General features: G+C 39.5%; 1 protein-coding gene across 5 annotated transcripts in view; it reads right to left on the bottom strand.

Annotated features, from left to right (window-relative positions):
* Nucleotides 1–503: 503 nt before the first annotated feature.
* Nucleotides 504–21,351, bottom strand: part of ADAM23 (ADAM metallopeptidase domain 23) — a 190,915-nt gene continuing 170,067 nt past the window's right edge. Inside the window, exons 25-27 of one of the 5 annotated variants that reach the window (XM_084998747.1) lie at nt 16,345–16,435; nt 3,937–4,030; nt 504–3,542 (exon numbers count right to left, since the gene is read on the bottom strand). In XM_084998747.1, the coding sequence (XP_084854873.1) occupies nt 3,982–4,030; nt 16,345–16,435 (140 nt within the window). In that variant the 3' untranslated portion in view covers nt 504–3,542; nt 3,937–3,981. Of the gene's footprint in view, nt 3,543–3,699; nt 4,031–7,675; nt 7,827–11,679; nt 11,771–16,344; nt 16,436–21,351 lie in introns of those variants that run through there. The other 4 variants (XM_084998745.1, XM_084998748.1, XM_021076148.2 and 1 more) reach the window with 4 other exon arrangements.

Here is a 21,351-nt window from a genome sequence, read left to right as displayed (position 1 = left end):
GAACTCTGAAAGACATTCATGAAGAAGAAATATTATTTGATGACTAATCCCATGTAAGGTATGAGGAAATACCTTCCAGGGAATGTTTTAGATAATACAATTTGGACAATCAAATACTTCTATTTTCTTTTTAGCTTGATTCTAATGGTATCAGGTCAAAAGTGTAGATGTTATTACTCGCCATTCCCTCTTTAAACCCATTAAAGAGACAGTGAAAAAAAAATGATAATGGTATGATCCTAAGGTGGTCTTTCCCCCGAATTATAAGAAGCAAAGCATTTCCAATAAATCCATTGAAACTGAGTCCTAATCAGCAATATATTTATCATTAACCAGAGATTTTATTTTTGCTCCATTGGCTGATGAACTTTTCAGTGAGCCTTTGATTGAGAGACTGGTGCTAAAACTCTCCATGATAGCAGGCGCATGGCCATTTAATCAACAATACAAGAGAACACAGAAAAAGGGTTTAAGAAAACTGACCCAAGTATAAAGCTACAACATTCAATGTTAACAAAAGTTTTAATATACACTTGACTAAAGATTGCATACAACGACTACTGAATCTCCATCCATAGACAGCCAACAAGATATGAATGAATTTATTAACTTCCAACAAAACCACAGGTTGCGCACTCAAAAAAACTGGAAACAATTTAAAGTTAAAATTAACCACGGGGGCAACAACGGTTATCAAATACGATGGGATGACTTTAAAGAAAGGGTTCAAGTACTGTTTGTAAAGTTCTTCAGACAGTGGTCTTTAAAAAGTCTGTGCATTTCCCATCTTTGCATAGTGAAAGAAAAAAAAAAAGAAAAAAAGAAAGAGAGAAGGAAACAGAAACAAAAAAAAAACACACTCTTACCACTTGGCAAAATTCCACAGCTCTATGGGATTCATGTTTCATAACATGCACCTATGTGTACTGCTCGTTTATCTATTAAGAGTAGCTCTAATTTGGTGGGCTCATGCAGTATCCCAGAGGAAGCAATGGAGTCAGTGCACATCTCCTCATCCAGGTGGCGTTGATTAATGCAGCAAAAACAAGGCGGGTGAAATGGGAACTTGTCATCACTTAACACGAACTCTCGGTGGGTAACATTAAACGGTGATATGCTTGTGCTTTGAGCTCAAATGATTACAATGGCATCGTCACACGACAAAAAAAGGTCAGCAAAGGAATGGCATGTGCCGAGAGAAAATACAGCAGAGTTTGAAACTACATAACCTAACACCACCAAAGATAACTATAATCCACTGGTCACAACTGGTATGGTTGCATTATCTTTCACAGTCATACACATATAGCTTAAAGCTTGTGTATTTTACATATACACACAAATAATTTAACATTGGAGCATAGGTTTGGTTACCTATGAAATTGCCAGTGTAACAAAAAGTTACACTGACATTTGCCATTATGTACATAATATTTGGGGACCACTGTGGTCTGATTTAAAACATAACATCGCACGTTTACAATGTCGTTTGTGAAATGCTCAAAAGTTAACAACAGATTTAACTTGTTTGTACTACAATGGATTTTTATCTATTAAGTCACCATGGTGCCTCCGGAACAGCAGTGAAATGGGTATGGCGGACTTAGCAGCAGCCAAGTATCCACCAGGAACAGGACCCAGCAATGTAGAAACATAAAGAACGTTTATGGCAGGAAGAGATGCTGAGTAATCTGAGTTTCCTCCGAGCTTCCTCTAAGAGCCATTGCTGCTTGGTAGAGGGGTACAACCTGTGTCTTAGGAAGACAAGGGTATGGCTGATAAACCTTGGAGGCAGCCCTGTTACTACAATATAAACAGAGAGCTAATTCTAGAGAAAGACTGCCTACCTGTGTAGCACCTAGGACTCAGAAAGCAATAACAGGATGAAGAGGTGAAGTTATGGTCTACTGTAGCCTACAGAAGTTAAAGTTTCTGCTCTATGAAAGACACTTTTTCACAATGAAAGATAACTTGGGGGAAACCCCACTGTTTGCAGCAGTACACTGTTAAGACGGAATCCTTTGCAAAGTCAAAGCAAAAGTGGTGCGACTAGTGACAGGTATCTCACTGAAAAGGAATTTAAAACTCAATCTAGCAACTGATTTGGTTGTCACAAAGAGGTGAAGAGTACAGCTGGATATCCCATTTCTAAAAACAGGACTTGAGAGAAGCACGGGCTCTTTGGGGGCCTCTAGAGGGATGCTTAGGAGAAAGGACCATGTACATGTTTCTACATTCAAATCAAAGTTGGGACCAACTTTCTTTATTAACTTATATACTTAACACTTGAATGGGAGCTATTCTGACCATAATCAGTGAAGAAGAAATCAGTGACAGTGAATTAAATTCAGAGGGACTCGGGAACTCAGATTACATCTGCAAATCTGCCTGGAGGGAAAAGAAGGGGAATTTATATATAGTAGAATCCCATTGTAATTCAGCACAACATTCCACAGACCAGCCACATGCTGTGGACCAAGCACAACACTCTGAATTAGTCTATTTTTAACATTGCTCACAAGAAAGTAATTGCTGTTTCTGTCCCCATTACCAGCTTGAGAGTAGGAATCTACCATATATATTTTGATGCAGAATGTTGAAGGCATGAATGAAATATTGACAATGAGAGATATGAATGAAATGCAAAGCTTAACTTTTTTCCCCAAGCTTTCAACATTTAAAAATTATTTTTTTTTTAATTTAAGGCTTTAAGTTTATCCTCCTTTCACATTAAAGACAGAGAAAGAAAACCATTAAAACCAAAAACTAAAATCATGAACTTGGCACTTTTGTGATTCATTTGAGAGGGTGTCTAGTTTCTTACACTATATACATACGTTTAAAATGACATCCAAAAAATTTAGAGACTTATCGGTACATATATTTGCATTGACATAATTTTTATGTTTTTCATATGGGTTATTTTGTTCTTTGCGTCCCCCTACTCCTTTATTTTTGGTTTCAAGCATTTCATTTCATTCAAGCATTTCATTTGTAAATTGCACCTGTTTTGCGCCTAACCTCCCTGAATCTATGGCCACGTCTTTTTTAAGCAAACCCCAGAATCACTGTATATATAACATGTTATAAGAGAAGACAACCACAAAGACAGAAAGAGAGAAAAGAAACCAAAAAGATGGGGAGCAAACAATAAACTCAAGTTTACAGAGAACCTTTATAAGAGAAACATTTCAGTACAGACAAGTGAAAATGATGTGTCAAAATCTCTTATTTCCATATTTACAGTTATAAAAGAACTATACAATAGCATCAGTGTGCAAATTCCAGCTCCCATTTCCAAAGGATGCTCGGTCCAGGAGAAAAGACAACAGGAAAGTGAATCAACAAGAGCAAGGATGTGTGGAGTTCCTCGTGGCCTGGTATAGACTTGGGGAAGGGGGCAGGCAGCTTCCGGGGGGGTTCACCTGTCATCTTCGCCTTAGGAATTCAGTTGCAGGTTTTGCTGTGGATTGGCTTGCTAGCTGCTTGTTGTATATATGCCATGCAGATTTTACCCTTTCAAAAATTAGATCTTCATGCCACTGGAGTGTGTCATTGGTAGGAAAAGAAAAAAAAAAATCATGCCAAATCATTTAGAAGATAATTAAGTGCCAGCAGGCTGAGGAAAGAAAAAAAATCATTGGCTATTTTTTAATGGTTTTTTTATTGCACTTAATTTTTGTTGATGTTCCCTCTGCCTTTCGTTAGAAAAAAAAAAAAAAAAGATTCTGAAATAGTTCTTTGTATAACATTGTCTTTTGCCCCCTATGATTGGCAGGTGGTGGGACGGGTTCTTTGAAATTATTTCCAAAAAGGACAGTTTTCTTTTATTACCCCATCCCGGTCACCCCAACTTTAGTTCTGTAGTCATAACCACCCAGTGTTTTTGTTTACAGACTTAACAGTTCCAGCAACGATGCTGCAAGTATGTCCTACCCAGAATCCAACAGTGCAAGACGCGGTTGGTCCAGTGCGGCTGATTCAGATGGGGCCTTGCTGAGTAGGATCGAACCTCCTCTTCTTGACATTTCTTCCAGAGTGCGTCAAAAGAAGATGCAAGCAGAGGGGGGAAAATCCACAACATTAATCAGATCATGATGAGAAAAGGGCCATGACGACGACAACAACGCTAGTTCCAGAGCAAAGTAATCAGCGTGTCCCCAGGCAGGTTTTCCAAAATAACTTGATATTGAAATACAGAGGAGCTCACACTTTGGGATGTCATTACAACCGCCCCACCACTGTATACCCATGTGTGAAGACCAAAAGAAGCTTCAAGTTGTTCACTGTAAATCACAGAAAGCCTCAGCAGCCCGATTTGTCTATTTCAGAAGTACATGGCATGGCTCATTTTAATCAGATGTAAATTATTCCAAGGAGCCTTTTCCACTTACAGGGCTAAGAACAAAGAAAAATTCTGAAGGTCTTACAACTGCTTCCTTCCAGAACTTGAGAATTCTGTATCAGTGGTTCGGTCTTTGGCTAGGTGCCAAAAACCTTTCCTCTGCTCAATTATCTTGCTGCCTCGGGGCTGTGAGCTCTTACCCAACTCTGGAACAAGCATTTTTCTTACCTAGAAAGTGGAAAACTAGTGTGCACAGAAAGACAGTACACCCCAAGGAGAATGGACACAGGCTCGGGTTAGTTAAGCAAATGCAGCCGCTTAGCTTAGTTGAGATAAGCAAGTTAAAATGCCTTGTTCACAGTGTCCAGTCTCCCAAAAAGAAGTTCCTAGGTTTAAAAAGAGAAAAGAAAGAACCAGCAAGACACTACAAGGCCACGACAAAAGTTGGTTGCAACCCTCCCCATGGTCTGGCTTCATGTGGGGCATCAAGCAAGGGGGCTCATGCATTCAGTCTGCACACTGGGTGGGTGCAACGCAGCTGCCACCGCGGCTTCATGCAAAACCAGAGACCCAGGAGTCCCCGAGAGTCCCTCCTTCCCCGACCCCTCATTCGGGGCGGCCCTAAGTATCAAAAGGACTACAATATATTCCTCCTCCCCCGTAAGTAATTCAGAATAAAAACAATACCGAAGCTCAAAATATGCAGAAAGACTACAACATTATAAATCGACTATATCTCAATAAAATAAATTTTTTTTAAAAATGTAGGAAGACATCCTGCAAAGTTCTTATTTTTTTTCCAAGAGGACCGTTTTGATGTTTCTCTTTGGAAATAGCAAATACAAAAACCTTTCCAGGAAATCTCCCCTTTCTTGTTTAAAGTCTTCATTAGGGCATCTCCATTAATGGCTTAAGCAGGTGGATGACTGACCAAAACACAGAGTGTCAACACTATTTGCAATAGTGGTATTTTTCTCTCTGTTATAGTGAACCATTCCCTGCAGCCCCAGCCCTCTTATAAGTCAGGGTTCTTAAGAGCAGGCATTGTTGATGCTGCCCAGGAAAGAGAGGTGACAACAAAAGGGAAGTCTCCTGCAGGGCACCTGTCACTGAGTTTAGTTTTTTTTGGAGCACAGGACCTGCTTCTCTACCCATGCTCACTTCTTTGAAAGCAGATGTATAAGGAACCACACTTCCTGCAAGTTAGGTGGAGAAAAACGGACTGTTTGACCTTCGTAAAGACCCTGAAGGACAGGGAGCCCCAACCTTTTTAACTATGTTTTGCTGGAACTCTCAAGACATGTTAAACTAATGTCTCCCCAGTTAAAATCAATGTGGAGGAAAGATCAAGTTGGCTAGTGCTATGCATGTAAGTGATTCTATTGCCCATATGTAAATTGTTTTATTCAAATTCAGGGAATGGCAGGTAAATACCCATGTTTAACATCATAACGACAATCTGGTTCATTTTTAAATGGAGACGTGAAATGCTATTGTAGCCTGGCTTCTAAGCAACCTCCAGTGTTCAAAAGCATGTGCTCCTTTTAAAAAGTCAGCTTTTGAAGCTCAGACTGCATTTTTATAGAAACGATGTTCTACAGTGTGACTAGGCTCCAGGTCAGTCCAGGAGGTCAAGCCACCCTCCAGTCTACGAGAAAAGGGACTCTGAATACCAGTGGGGGGTCCCAGGCCCACGGTTCCTCCACTGACAATCTAGCAGGGGCAGGTGGAGCCCCATGATGAAGACAGAGGGCCACTCCTGCTTCCCGCTGACTCTGAGACCTGCTCACACATAAACTATAAAACCACTACGGGCCACTTTGTGTTGAGAAGTGCCTGTCCTGAATTTTCTGTATGAAAAGTCTTTTTGTTCTATTTTAATGTGAAAGCACATCTAACACGCGTTTGCTGTTTTCCTTCCACAACGGTTCCCTCTGAATACCGCTGCTCACTAGATTCATCTGAAGGCAATTCACCTTTTCCTCATAACCTGCAAAATGTCGCTGGATCATTACAAAATATTAGCATACTCCATAAACCCTGTCCTGACCCCATTTTCATCAATTTTTACTACTTCTGAAAAACCCGTACTTTTGTCTTCAATATGTATTATACTATATATACAGCTATACAAAATAAAACACAGCTCTGCAAGGACCACTAACCATCCTGGAATTGTAAAGTCTTAGATCTTCTGTCAAGGGTGTGTTTACCACCGCTGTGATCTTCCTGTCGTTCCATGATGAGTTGTCCCCTGCCCACCAAGAGCCCTTTGCTCAACCCTGCCACTTTGGCCACCTTAGACTGAGTTCACTTCCGCAAGGCATCGAGTTAGGGAGCTGATGCAGGTCTTCCCGGCTAACTGGGCACCACCACCACCTGCCGGGTCTGAGTGAGACCCAGGAGGCGCACATACCAGGGGAATCGGGCTCCTTGTTTTGCACTAGGATATGGTCATGGGCTTCAGATAAGCAGCAATCTGGTGATCCTCCACATGGAAAGACTAACTACAATGGATCCCATTTCCTAATTCTATGAAAAGCCAAAAGCAAAGAAGAAAAAAGACGTTTGCTTTTTTTGAGCCGATGTCATCAGCAATATTAAGTTCCTTTCAGGTTTCATCCAATGTGACATTCAAACAATTCAGTTCACGTTCCTTCTGAGAATCCAGACCCTTTAAAGTGGCCCTTTAGATTTCATTTATTGCTCGTATCTAAACAGTCTTTTCTGAAGCACTTTTGATGAAAAGAAACACAGGCTAAACAGAATCTCTAGAGTCAAAGTCAGGCTCAGTAAGAACTTGTATCCCAAGTAATTTCTTAGAGAGAGGAAACCACATATTTAATTACACAGGCTTATTAAATCAACACTTTTAAGGCCAGGAAGGGTACGGCCAGGCCAGTATGGCACTCCTGTCACCAAACCCCATGGAGAGAGCACGTGGTGGGATAATGCGACATGGCAATGGGCTTCCACAGACATTATAGTATGGCTGGAAGAATTCAATAGTCATCCTGAAATCTTGTGATATGAATTATCAACCAGCTCTGGCACCATTCCCTCCAAGCTCTTTTCCTACCATCACCTGCAATCCCTCTTCTACTCCCACCGCCCATGGTGTTAATATACTTTATGTGCCTGTGAACAACCATATCGTTCCTATCAAAATTCCTGTCTTCAAATTTAGGGGATTCAGATAAAAATTCTTGTCCCAGGTAATCAAGGCAATTCTTTTCATATTTAAGTGGAGATAAGACATTCTCGTTTTTAAAATATATTTGTTCACTTTTCTTCAACTTTAGAGACTATGAACATGATGCCTCACCTACTTGTTTTTTTTGTTTTTTTTTTTTCCCCCGAAGTCCAGGAAAAGCGACAGCTCTAGGAACCTAATGGATAGGATTCTTACTCAATACTGAATAGGAGCCTCCATGCGTCAACCAGGACAGAGGTTTGCACTCTTCCACACACACTCGATTTTCTTTGTGTATGTAGGGGTGGAGAGAAAAAAAGAGCATGGGATGAGTATAAATAAATACAGATGTGGGGGAGAGTTGGACAAATTGGTGTGAAGGGCTTATGTTCAGTTTTCACAGGGCTTCTCAGAGAAAAATCCTAACACACTAAAGACCAAAAGTTTATAGACTAAATGATCCCTTAGCACCTTCATACTTGTGGAGTATGGATTACCTGAAGTTACCTAGACACGCCTACCACGTTACCCGCTGTATCAGAACACATTAAAGAAAACAACCTACCAAATAAAGCCTTTTTTGCCTTTTTAAGAGTTCCACAACCTTGTTCATGAAAGTCTTACTTGCATTAACCAACACTTTCAGCCTCCACAATTCTGCTAAAAAGAAGTCATCTTAAATTCATACTATTTTTTGGATCAAAACAATCTTGATAAAGCTTCATTAGCACTTTACACACACAAATATGCACACACACACTTGTATACCCATATATGCTTATGCTTTTACCACCGATTTCAGGGGAAATATGGTTTCAAAAATGAACTATAAAGAATGGCAGTGTCGGGGGTCAGAGGACAGCTGTATTTCTCTTTCACGCTTGAACAAGGGATGTTTGGTGTGTTACTTTTTCCACATCTATATTACTCAGGGTTATACTTAAAAATATGAGATGCTAGGAAAAAGCAGTACTTCCCCTGAGCAGCAAATATATTTTCTTTCAATATCAAATATTATTGAACAAAAAAAGAAAAGAAAAAAAAGGGCGTTCCTGTTGTGGCTCAGTGGTAACGAACCTGACGAGGATCCATGAGGACTCGGGTTCAATCCCTGGCCTTGCTCAGTGGGTTAAGGATCCAGCATTGCCGTGAGCTGTGGTGTAGGTCGCAGATGCTGCAAAGATCCTCAGTTGCCGTGGCTGTGGTGTAGGCTGGCTGCTGTAGCTCCGACTGGACCCCTAGCCTGGGAACCTCCATGTGCCTCAGGTGAGGCCCTTAAAAGACAAAAAAAAAAAAAAAGTTATGTACCTTCAGATTCTTGAGGCTACTTTGCTCATTTCTTGTCTGGCAATAAAACCCAATTTCAGGAAGCATGCCAATAAAAGCATTTAGAGCATTCATTTTTACAAACTGTTTTCAACTTCTGACTCAGAAGAAACCTCTTTTGCATCTACACTGAACTCAATGAGAGAACTTAAAGTTCCAGTTCGGGAGTTCCCTTCGTGGTTCAGTGGTTGATGAACCTGACTAGGAACCATGAGGATGCAGGTTTGATCCCTGGCCTCACTCAGTGGGGTTAGGGATCTGGCGGTGCCATGAGCTGTGTATAGGTTGCAGACACGGCTCAGATCCCATGTTGCTGTGGCTGTGGTGTAGATCGGCAGCTGTAGCTCCAATTTGACCCATAGCCTGGGAACTTTCACGTGCCGCAGGTGCGGCCTTAAAAAGCAAAAAAAAAAAAAAAAAAAAAAAAAAAAAAGATTGTTTGACCAGCAAAGAACTATGCTGCCAAATCACCTCTAGACTAATCATCTCCAAAACTGTCCAAACTGTCTAAGCTGAGCTTGATCATTCAGCACCCAAAGCCTTTTATTGCAAAGTGGAAATAGTTATTTAAAGTTTACTACAAACCACATAGCTACCATTACAATCTAAAGTAAAGATCTAAAATCTAAAAACCTAAAAAGATCCTCAAGGAGCAACCAACAGCAGGAAGAGCAGCAGCTATTCCAAATTTAAAGTGCTCAAGTGACATGTTCAACAATTATTCTGTCTTCATTTTTTGTTTGTTTTGTTTCAGGGCATACAAATATTTACTTCACACTATTGTGTGCCTTCTACAATGTCTTCGTATAAGGTGACAATTAGGGTCATAGAGATGAGAAGGGGGTACTGACATAGCTTAGCTGCACACATGCCTGCCCAGCATCCCCACAAAGGCAGTTTCTCACTTCACTGAGTGTCCATTGCTTCCCCCCTTTTTTTCTGTTTTTCTGATGGTTAGACATCTCTCTCAGATATAAATAAACTGTACGGGCCTAATCCACTTATATACACAGTGATAAAGGCATTTTCATTTTTCCCCAAAGAAACATGCAATTCAAGCTGTGAGCTAGGCCAGGCCACTGTTTTGAGGTCCTGCTACAGAACAATGCTCTTATCTCCAAATGCTGAAGTGGCACATTTGTCACTGCAGGTGGCTGGATGGCAAAGATGTATAGCAGTCTTTTTTCTGGGCCTTTGAAACAGAGGTTTCCTAATGCCAAGGAGGTATAAGCCTGGGCATGAGCCAAATTTATTTTTCTTGAGGTATACTTATGAAAAAGTTCTAAGAAGAATTATACAATGATAACAGATCATGGAACTACTATAATGTACAATGTAAAGAGACCCTAAGAGAAGTTTTTGCTGCAATTAGGTCAGCCCAAACGGCCTTATATTCTTTTGTTAGGTACCTCTTGAGTGACTCTTATCTGGACCATATCCTGTTAACATCATGAGGAGTAATTTAAATGTGAGTCTCCCACTGAGTGTGTGTACATGTGTTTGAAAGCACACTGATGCCAAAGTTAACTGTTTCACCAAACAGGTTCTAGTTTATAAATATCTCTGTAGAAAATAAATGTCATTTGATAACACCTTTTGAAGTTGTTATCACTCAAAAACTTGCAGGCTTACTCATTACATCATAATATAATAACGAAATGAGCAGAAAATGTTGACTTTATTTAAATCATCTTTTGGTTTGTCTTTCATAATCAGTTTCTTATAATAACATTTTAGCTGGTTTAAATATATTGAATTCATAATTCCAAATATAAAATGAAGTTCATAAATAAGGCAATTACTCAGATAATTCAGGTCAAAAACTTCCTCTACTAAATAACCAGATAGGGGCAAAGCAGGTCTTGAATTTGGGTAACAATCTTATTTTCCATTTAAATTTGTTTTACTAGATGTAAATGGAACTGAATTTATCACAGGGAGTATTTGGCCCAGGAGGTCTTACCTACAAATCACAATAATCAAGTCATCACAGCATGAAAAGGTATAAAAAGCAATTATCTAACGAATCCAAGGTATGGAAACATCCAAAATGGATAAAGTAGGTTTAAAAATTTGGACCACAATTAAGGTTTGTTTGTGATTATCTGGTGTGTCTATTTAAATAAACTTCCTTGAGTAATCAATGTACAATCCAAACTGAAAGGTCACTATGAAAACACACAAGACCTACCAGCTGAGTCAATATTAGCAGTTCATTCGAGAACATTAGGTGTCACAAAGCCACAGACTTCAAATTCCAATGAGAAATGGATTCAGTAGGTCAGGGAATTAATGAAAAAAAATTTTTTTAATCTGTTCTTTTTTTTTATAAAATAACAAAGCTTTTCAAATCACAAAGCTACATGCTACATGTGAAAAATAAGGCCCAAATGGTTACTGAGGTCATGAAAATTTCAAAATGTCCATGGAATATAAACCAGCATAAAACAGATAACAAGGAACTTATATCTACATATTTCCAATGACACAATTTCCTTGATTATCTGTGTATGCCTAAATGTATCTCAGGATGCTTGCTCCGAAAAGTTCTTTTATCAAAGAATTTCTACTTTTCTCTTCTTTAAAGTAGTGTGTGTGAATGCCTCCTACATTTCACGTTTGCCCACTCGACTGGAGATGATAGTGAGGTTCCATGTTTTCTTCTTTTCTGACCCAGTTCTGCAGAAAAATACTTATTTTTAGCCGTTTTACTGTAAAAACTCAAAATCTGGTAGCAGGAACTCAAAACTTGGTTATGTAAGCAGAAAAGAGAAATGCCAGAGCCACTGAGAAGAAGACATGCGGCATTGCTTACTTAAATCCCCATCCTGTGCCCCCAAGGACAATAGCTGCTACCAGGATGGCACCAGCGATGGAGCCTATTATGAGATTGGTGGCACTAGGACCTGCAGCAAAGGATCACGGGAAGAAAGTCATATGAGCCAACCACTTTCATTACCACAAGGGACAGGCAGATAAGCGGTTTCAGGAAGTAAATCCCCTGCTTAAGAGATTGCTAAACACTGAAATTGCCCTTGTTTCTGGACAGACACTGCTTGGATTTGTCTGCGTGTAAATCTAGTTTCTGCACCACTGACAAAATAAGTTCCCTTCCATTCACCTTTTGCAGAATTTGCCACAAATTCTGGGTGCCCAATTGCTGTCAGTTGCCATCCTTCTTCTCCTCCCCTTTCCCAGGGTCACAAATCAAACAAGTTATAGAGCAAATAAAGAACCTGATTGCATTAGAATTGATTCGATTTGACTGGCAAATGAGGGCGTGAAAAGAAGGAAACTATTCCACTAAAGTGCTCTTTCTAACAGCCCTTAAAATTGTCTGAATGCCAAGTTTTTTATCCCCCACTGGAGACAGTTAAAATTGAGAAGTTGGAAAGCAAGGTACCAATGAAGATCTAACTCTGAGGCTCCCAAAGATATTTCTTCACTGAACAGACCCTGACAGTGTTTAAAAGCAACACGGGGTTCCAAAGACAAGATATAAAGGAAGAATAAAATTCTTTCGGGTAATTTCGAGGAAATGGGAAAAAGATTCCTTAGGTTCAACCGAATCTATCTTTCAAGTTTCCAATTATTACTAAGAGAAATCCGAGGCTTGGAGGTTTTTTTTGTTTTTTGTTTTTTTTGAAAAGGGGGTAGAAAGAACAGCAAGAAAGAAAATGCGAAGTTGGGTTTCTATCGATTGTTTGGGTTAGAGATGATGCGTAGAGTAATTCCTCTCCACTCACGTGAAAAACACCTTAGCTTACTATTGCGAACTGTAAGCAACATTAACTTTAATACAATTATTCTAAATATCACATCTTTCAGGATGCTAATACGTAGGTACAGTGACCCTAACAGCAAAATACTTCCAGTTCCAACTGCATATCCCTGTTCCAGAAGTCATGAGGCCAATTTTGATCATTCTCATAAATTCCTGAGTGCGTGTATACATTCATTTCTGTGTAAGAAATTCTCTTTTCTGCTCACATCAGTGCCCTCAACTGTGTACATAAATGGATGCCACTTTTAGCAGCACTAAAATTGTGTGCATCGTATGTTTTTATTCAGAGATCACCCAGGGCTGTGGGTGTGAGTAGGGAGGTGGGAGATGGGGCCACAGGAGTTTGGGGACGTGAGCTTCACAGGTTCCTGGGCTGTAACACACTCGTAAGACTAACCACCAAGGTCTTACAGAACACAAATCTCGGTGGCCTTTAGAGATACACCGATAATAATAAATAATTATAAGGAAAGCAAGAACAGCAGGTCACCTACCGTATAATGAGCACTTAACTATGTGCCGAGTGCAGTTCTAAGCTCTGGACAATTATTATTTCATTTGATCCTCACAAAAACCCTATGAGATAGGAGCTATGGCTATCCTGTTTAATTCATGAAGAAACAGAACCTGCTAGAAGTTAACAAGTGATGGAGGCAATACTGGAATACAAACCTGTCTGGACTCTAAAGTTTAGGCTAAATTGAGGGTCAGCAAACGACAGTCCACGGGCCAAATTTGCCCTGATGCCTTTTTAGGGCAAAGAAATTTTATTAGAACATGGCCACGCTCGCTGGTTTACATACTATATACGGCTGTTTTTACGCAGAGTCTGCAGAGGCTATGACAGACCCCCTGTGGCCTGCAAATCCAAAACGACTTACAGGAAGTTTGCTAAATCCTACTCTAAAAGAACATTATTCCATTTAGATGTGTTTCCTCCCTACGTTTTAATAAGGAATCACATTTTGAAACAAATATTCAAAAAAATTTGTATTACCCTATACATTCTGTATGCTTTAAAAATGATTTGTACTTTACCAGCTCGGAAAGCAGAGGCTGGCGTTAGAATCAATACATAATCCATGAACAATGATTCCTGATTTACAATCATACACTAAGGAGTAGAAATAAAGGCCCCAATCCAAAACAGAACCAAAAAGCCTCTGTGGAATCCTTAGATTGATACGACTGGTTCAACCAAGAAGTGTTAAAACCATCTGTATTGTACTATGTGGACTTTATTTTTAAAAAGCTATATTTATGTTTTTAGCTTTAGAATTTCAAGGGGAAAAATCAGTAAACTAATAGATAAAAAGAGTGCATAAACTAAGTTAAATAAATAAATCTATTTTTACAAATATGTGTGTGTGTGTGTGTGTGTGTGTGTACTTGTAAGGACTTACCTGTCACAACCAGAAATAGCCACAAACCAACAACAGTGGAAAAGATGGATGAAACAAAGGTTGGTAACAAAGACTATGCTTTACAACAAAGGTGCTGGATTTCTGCCTAGCTCTAAGACTCCAAGGGAAATTTATTAAAATGCATCCCTTCCCTAGTACACTGCAGTTGTGGCCAATAAATAACAAAATACATGAAACTGGGATGAATTTTAGAAAAACCACCTTTCTTCAAGGAGGACTTTCACATAAAGGTATATAAAGATTTCTCCTGTAAAAGGAAAGTTGCTACTGTCTATAATCCAGTCAAGAGCCCCAAAGTGAAATTTCATAGGACAAAGTTCTTATTTTTCTCTAAGTATTTTACCTCTGCTATATACTTTGTTTTCCAACAAGTAAGGAGAATAAAACCTTTTCCAGTATTTCTAGCTGCCCCTGCGTTAACTAGCTTTACAGTCCATGCAGACAGGATGTGAGTCTGAAGATCCCAGGCTAGTCAAAGCCCTTCATGGAGTTCTCTTGCGGTGCAGTGGGTTAAAGAGCTGATGTTATCACTGAAGTGGCTGGGGTCACTGCTGTCACATAGGTTTGATCCTTGACAAGGGAAGTTCCACATGCCACAGATACAGCCAAAAAATAGCTGTTCAATCCAGGGGAGAGAGGAGAGATAATCTTTAACACCAAGTGTGACCTATGGACCCACACTTCTTCTGATGCTCTTTTGACACCTGGGTCTCCTGGGCCCAGTGTGTACTGTGTGCAGCAACTCATGGGATTAAGGAGGAAAATGTCTGATGTTATCAACATGCCCGTGGTTTGGGGGGCGTTGAAGAGAGGCTACCTGATGACTCCTTAAGATACTTGTAATTCATTCCTGGGCCACTGTGAAGTGTTACCACCACCACACTGAACAGAAAAGAGAGCATGTGTGTGTGTGTTGGAGCAGAGGCATTTCTGTCCCTTGTAAAGGCTCTCTCTGTCATTAGAGGGGGGAAATCAGGATAATCCTTTTATTATTTTTTAATTTACTATTTTTATTATTTTAAAAATTATTTTATAGTCTCATGAAAGCAACATCCCATGGGACTGACAGCTATTATGAGGAGGAGCTCAATGGTCAAGTGGCACACAATATATGTATTTGGACAGAGGTTATTTTTAAGACAAAACGCATCAGATAACTTGCAACCGTTCACTTAAGGTTCTGCAGGTTTGCACGAAATTTCTTTTTTAATGCTTCTTGTTTCCAAATATTTATGTAAACTTCTTCTTTTTTTTTTTTCTTTTTTTAGGGCTGCACCTGTAGATATGGAATTTCCAGGGCTAGGGATCAAATCGGAGCTGCAGCTGCCTGCTTACGCCACAGCCATAGCAACTTGGAATCTGAGCTGTGTCTGTGACCTCCACAACAGCTCATGGCAATGCCAGATCCTTAACCCACTGAGCAAGGCCAGGGATCAAACCCATATCCTCATGGATAATAGTCCGGTTCATTTCCTCTGAGCCACAACGGGAATTCCCTGCAAACTTCCGATTTGAATGATTAACCTGTACTGTAAGAAGAAAACAAAGGCAGATTCCTAAACACCTTCTTTAAAATAATAATAATAATAATAATAAGCTGACACTTAAAGCTTATTCAAGCTAAATAAGTGGAGAAAATATTAGTGGCCATATTTGGATTATCTGAGGGTTTTTGACCAAACTGCAGCATGTGGAAGTTCGCAGGCCAGGCTTGGAAACTGCATCCCAGCAGTGACCTGAGCCACAGCACTGACAACACCAGATCCTCCAGATCCCTAACTGCTAGGCCATCAGGGAACTCCTGGATTCTCTTTAAAAGGAGCTACAACTGTTGATAATTCCTAGTTGCATATGTGGATCTATTTGACTGGTGAAGATTAAATTCATTATGAGAATCCTAACAAAATACTCATATAAAGGCATTTTTGTCAATCATTTTTTTAAAGTATCTTAACATACATTTTTAATGTATCTTAACATTACTTTTACAACTGGAGGAGCAATGGAAGCTTTTGTACCCTTGCCTTCATTGTGAAGACATCATACGCACCCCAATATTATTTTTATGCCCCACATTGTTCCAGACAGGAGAAGGTTCTCCACTGCACAAGAAAACCACATGACACAAACACATCCAAATCACACCACAAGGGAGCACCACCACAAGGAACACAGCAACGAAGAGACAACACATGGGGGAGTTGGGGACCACGGGTCAGCTCACACACGGGGAACCAAACAGAAACACTCTGAAACTCAGAAAGATGCTTACTCTATTCCCCACCCTGTGCCTCCAAAAATCACCCCCAGGGCCAGAATGGTGCCAGCCACAGCCCCTATTAGCCTGCTTGTGGCCATGTTCACTGTGCGGAGGGAAAATGAAGATTTTTTAACAAAGGAAATTAACCACACACAGATTTCCCTAACATACATTATCTGTTCAGTTACATATTGAGATCCTTGCTTTAAGATTGGGAATGAAGACCTGCACACACATTGCAAATATGTGAGGATGATTCTGAATTTACCTTCAAATTCCACAAACCTTACTTTAAAAAATCATCATCTCTCATCAATACTTAAAACATGTAAATAATACAGTTTGAGTTATAGGTCCTACAAGGAGCAAGATACAATTAAAACATGATTTAAATTGCCGAACAGCAAATCTTCATTTTGGCTACCCAAGTAATAAACCATTAGTAAACTTCTCATACTGAAATATGCTTAAGAAGCTACCTCTTTTCTTAAAATTTAGAACTTATTCATATTTTGTGAAAATTCTTATAAATTTAAATTCGTACCTTTAGAATGAAAAGTTTTTTTTTTTTTTTTTTTTTTTAACCTGGCAAATTATTTTACATGGAAAGTATATTTCAAACAACCCGCAAGTTTGGGTTTGTGTAATGGTATCAGGGCATTTAATTTTTTGTTTATGTCTCCAATGTATAAGCTTTATACTGAGAGACAGTGAGGGTCTCTGGGAAGCTGTGGTTTTTGGTTTTTTTTGGTCTTTTTAGAGCCACAGCTATGGCATATGGAAGTTCCCAGGTTAGAGGTCGAATCAGAGCTTTAGCTGCAGACCTATGCCACAGCCACAGCAATGCCAGATCGCTGAGCAAGGCCAGAGATCGAACCTGCATCTTCATGGATACTAGTCAGGTTCATTAACCACTGAGCCATGACAGGAGCTCCTGGGATGCTGTATTAACTGATTCCGACACACCCAACTGTGGGTGACTGAGTAGAGACACAATCCCTGTGCATTATGGCTTCTGTGAATAGCTTTTGCAGCTTGCAATATGGGCCGGGGATGAGCACAGGTCCCCAGTGTTCTCTGCATGGGTGAGATGAAGTTCAGTGTTGAAGGAAGAAGGCAGGTTATTCGTGGCTGAGAGTGTCTGTGTCATCCTTGTGTGCAAACCTGTGGAAGTATATGCACTTCATCTCATGTTTCTATATGAATCAAAAGTACTGGCTACCATCCGTTTACCAATGAAGATGGAAAAGTAGCTTCTGGGAGTTCCCGCCATGGCTCAGTGGTTAACGAATCCGACTAGGAACCATGAGGGTGTGGGTTCGATCCCTGGCCTTGTTCAGTGGGTTAAGGATCCGGCGTTGCCGTGAGCTGTGGTGTAGGTCGCAGACGCAGCTCGGATCCTGCGTTGCTGTGGCTGTGGTATAGGCTGGCGGCTACAGCTCTGATTAGACCCCTAGCCTGGGAACCTCCATGTGCCGCGGGTGCAGCCCTAGAAAAAGGCAAAAAGGCAAAAAAAAAAAAAAAAAAAAAAGGTAGCTTCCACAAGGCAGCATTCATGCAGACTGTGTGTGATGAGACACAGAGAAACAAACAACAAACCATGTCTCCAAGTCACAAGTTTTTAAGGCTTAATATTGGGCTCTTTGACCTTTTCAGCTAAATACTGTCCCAAAGAAGAGAGAGAACCTGGGATCTCTAATTCTGGTGAGCACCAATACTCCACTTTTTCACAGAGCGCATCATGTGAGTGAGAGATTCTGGTTTCACCTTTAACTAATAAGCACAACCTGAGTTGCTCTTAAATAACAAAAAAAGATGGGGGACACAATAGAAAACAGAGCAAGCCTATGGAGAGCATTCAGAGGAAAGGCAGAGAGACCAACATGTAAGGTGGTGGGAATGTTATTCAAATATGACAGTACATTATAATTTAAAATAACCTAAACAATAGCTCAGATTTCCAAATTGTAGAGGTAAGCCCTGGGATGAAAGGTATTCCAGATACAGTGCCTCATTTTCTTGAAACCTTAGAAAATCATTGCTTCCAGAATGCTAAATTACCTAGGATAGATCACATCATATATATTTCTTTTTTCCCGTAAGTTTTAGGCATTGGCTCTTAGACCTGAAATACATGAGAGACCTATTCCCTCTTTAATTTTTATATAAGCTGTATGTGCTAAATTATAGAAACATTACTCACACGCCTATAAAACATGATGCTAAGTGAATTGTTAGTTTTATCATAGCAGTATGAATGATGAATAAAAATAGCTATTTTAAAAGGCTTTTTGTATTTGCTCTAGACGTTATTTCTCACCGCAGAGAAAGAGAATGAGGCCATTGATCATGCAGGTGTTAGAAACAACCAGAAGGACAAGCCTTCCACAGATGCTTCAACTATATATTCAGCATAAACAGATATAGTCTGCAATCTCCCCTGAGCAAGAACAATTATCTCCAGTTCTTAGCCAATGAGTACTCTTAACACCAAAGCAAGAGAAAAGTAAGTGGAAAAGCAGCGTTTTTCGTAAGTATCCTCTCCTCTCTTGACTCCCCCTCCCTCTCACCACTCTAAATGCTGGAAAACTAAAAATACATGTAAAATCCATTTGTTTCTTTATCATGATACTTAGTAACTCAACCTGCTTTCAAACTGACATGAATTCACTGAGTGGCTCACAGGTGGGTGGAGGTGTACAGGGAACATACTCAAAAAACCGAGGGCTTAGCTACTCTTCACAGCTACAAAGAATTTAGCCTCTCATTAAAAAAAAAAAAAAAGTTCCTTGGACCTGTAGGGGCCTATGATCTGGTTTTACCTCTGTACTAATTTATTTATTATGTAACTGTGTTTGTTCACTCATTCATTCATTTAATATCTACTAAATGTCTTTTTCCTTGTTGTGCCACGAACTATACTGGCGTTACAGCTTATTTTTCTTTTACTGATGCTATGCTTTCTTTTTCTTTTCATCCTACCAAACCTGGAAGTCTTGCAGATTCTTGCTAATAACATAGTCCTCATATTAGAAACTTAATCTTGCTCTAACTCTTTAACATACTTACCTTTCATTGTAACTTGTTTGTGCAAACTTTATTGCTTAGCATTACATTTTCATATTTCTGCTGTTTATTGCATTATCATTATTTTTAATCTTGATCCTTGCTTTCATGTGTGATAAAAGGTAGAATTTTTGAGAAGTATATAATATCAAGATACAACCTATGAATTTTCTCCTTTTCTTGGGAATTTCTATTTTATGTGTAGAATTCTTCCACAGAAAAGTCATGCTTCAGACACTTTGAAACTGTGTTTTTGCACCTGAGTGGTTGACTTTTTTGCTTTTCTCTTCTTACTTTTAGTGACTCTCTGAAACAAAAGGGTGCATTCTTTCAGCCATATGATTCCAATGAACCAAAAGGGGCTATAATCCTGCATCCTTTAATACTTCAAAGGCAGGAGGCATCAAAGCCATCATTTGTACTTTATACACCAAAGTTCTTTCAGCAGAGATTTATTATCTTACTAAAATTTAAGATTAGAAATAAATACTAAATATCCTCTTTAGACTTTAGAGTATAATATTGGCATGGCAGATATTTTATCCAGTGCTGTATTTCAATATTTAGACATACAATCAGATCTGCTTACTCTTTCCCACAGAACTCAAAAATTAAGTTCATTTTTGACACATTGGGATAAATGTCTGAAAGGATAAAAACTAAATTATTTCCTATAAGAATGTTGTTTCAGTCAGTTTATGCTGTCAATGAAAATATGGAGTTTTTCTGAACTCAAAGTAAACTTAGTTACTGAAAAAAATTTTAATTTGGTAAAAATCCTTATGTTACTAATGAGGTCACTGGTAATGGGAAAAATACCTAGGGAATATATAATTACACAGGAACACAATCGTATATGATAATCATAACATCTTACATCTAATCATCTGAACTACAAAATCAGATTTGTGCACTCAGAAAGGACATCATCAAAAAGAGACATGCAAAAAGTAAGTGTAAACACTAAATAACACTCCTCAAGGTAGACTTAGAAATTATTGTTTTCAAAACACTAAATGTTAATAATATAATACTTCCATGACAAGTAATGGAGGAGCCAATAAGCTTAATCATGACTTGGTTATTGCTTCACCCTCTCTGCTTATGCCTGTGTTTTAAAAACTAGCAGAATAACTTAATACCCAGCTATGTGCTGGGTGTAACTTAACACACAGGCTGTGTGCAATAACAGAAAAGAAAAAAAAAAAAAAAAAAACCACTGGACCTAAGGTAATCTACATTTCATTCTTGGAGCTGCACTTAACAAGCTGTTAACCTTGCTAATTAGGTTAGTTTTCTTTTCTTTTCTTTTTTTTTTTTTTATTTTTTTTATCTTTTTGCCATTTCTTGGGCCGCTCTCATGGCATATGGAGGTTCCCAGGCTAGGGTCTAATCGGAGCTGTAGCCGCCAGCCTACGCCAGAGCCACAGCAACACGGGATCCGAGCTGCGTCTGCGACCTACACCACAGCTCACGGCAACGCCGGATCAGATCGTTAACCCACTGAGCAAGGGCAGGGATTGAACCCGCAACCTCATGGTTCCTAGTCGGACTCGTTAACCGCTGCGCCACGACGGGAACTCCCTAGGTTAGTTTTCTTATTTGTAAAACAATAGGTCTGAACTGAATTGCCACCAAGGCCTTTTCTATCTCTGATTAGAAAACTATGGCCATGATGAAAGGGTCTGTCTGCCCAAAGCTTTCTAGGACCACTCCTAGCCCTTATATATAATCAATGAAAACATGTGCTATGTTCCAGTTTCTTTTCTCCCTCCCATAATGGTGCTGCACACCATGCAATAAGAAAAGTTCCACTGTCCATCATAAGCACCATGCAAAGATGCCTACATATTACAAAAATCACTGGTACTTGACATGGTCTCTCTACAGCAAGTGGAAATTCTAGGTCTTTTAAATAGAGCTCAGGAGTTCCCGTCGTGGCTCAGTGGAAAT

Source organism: Sus scrofa, chromosome 15 (genome assembly GCF_054392235.1).
Source record: "Sus scrofa isolate SSC_HxYL_T2T_F1_AM1 chromosome 15, Sscrofa_HxYL_maternal_Yorkshire_Landrace_v2.0, whole genome shotgun sequence".
In the NCBI taxonomy this organism is placed as follows: Eukaryota; Metazoa; Chordata; class Mammalia; order Artiodactyla; family Suidae; genus Sus; species Sus scrofa.
The sequence above is the reverse complement of the archived record's forward strand: the minus strand, read 5'-3'. Positions and strand labels throughout refer to the sequence as shown.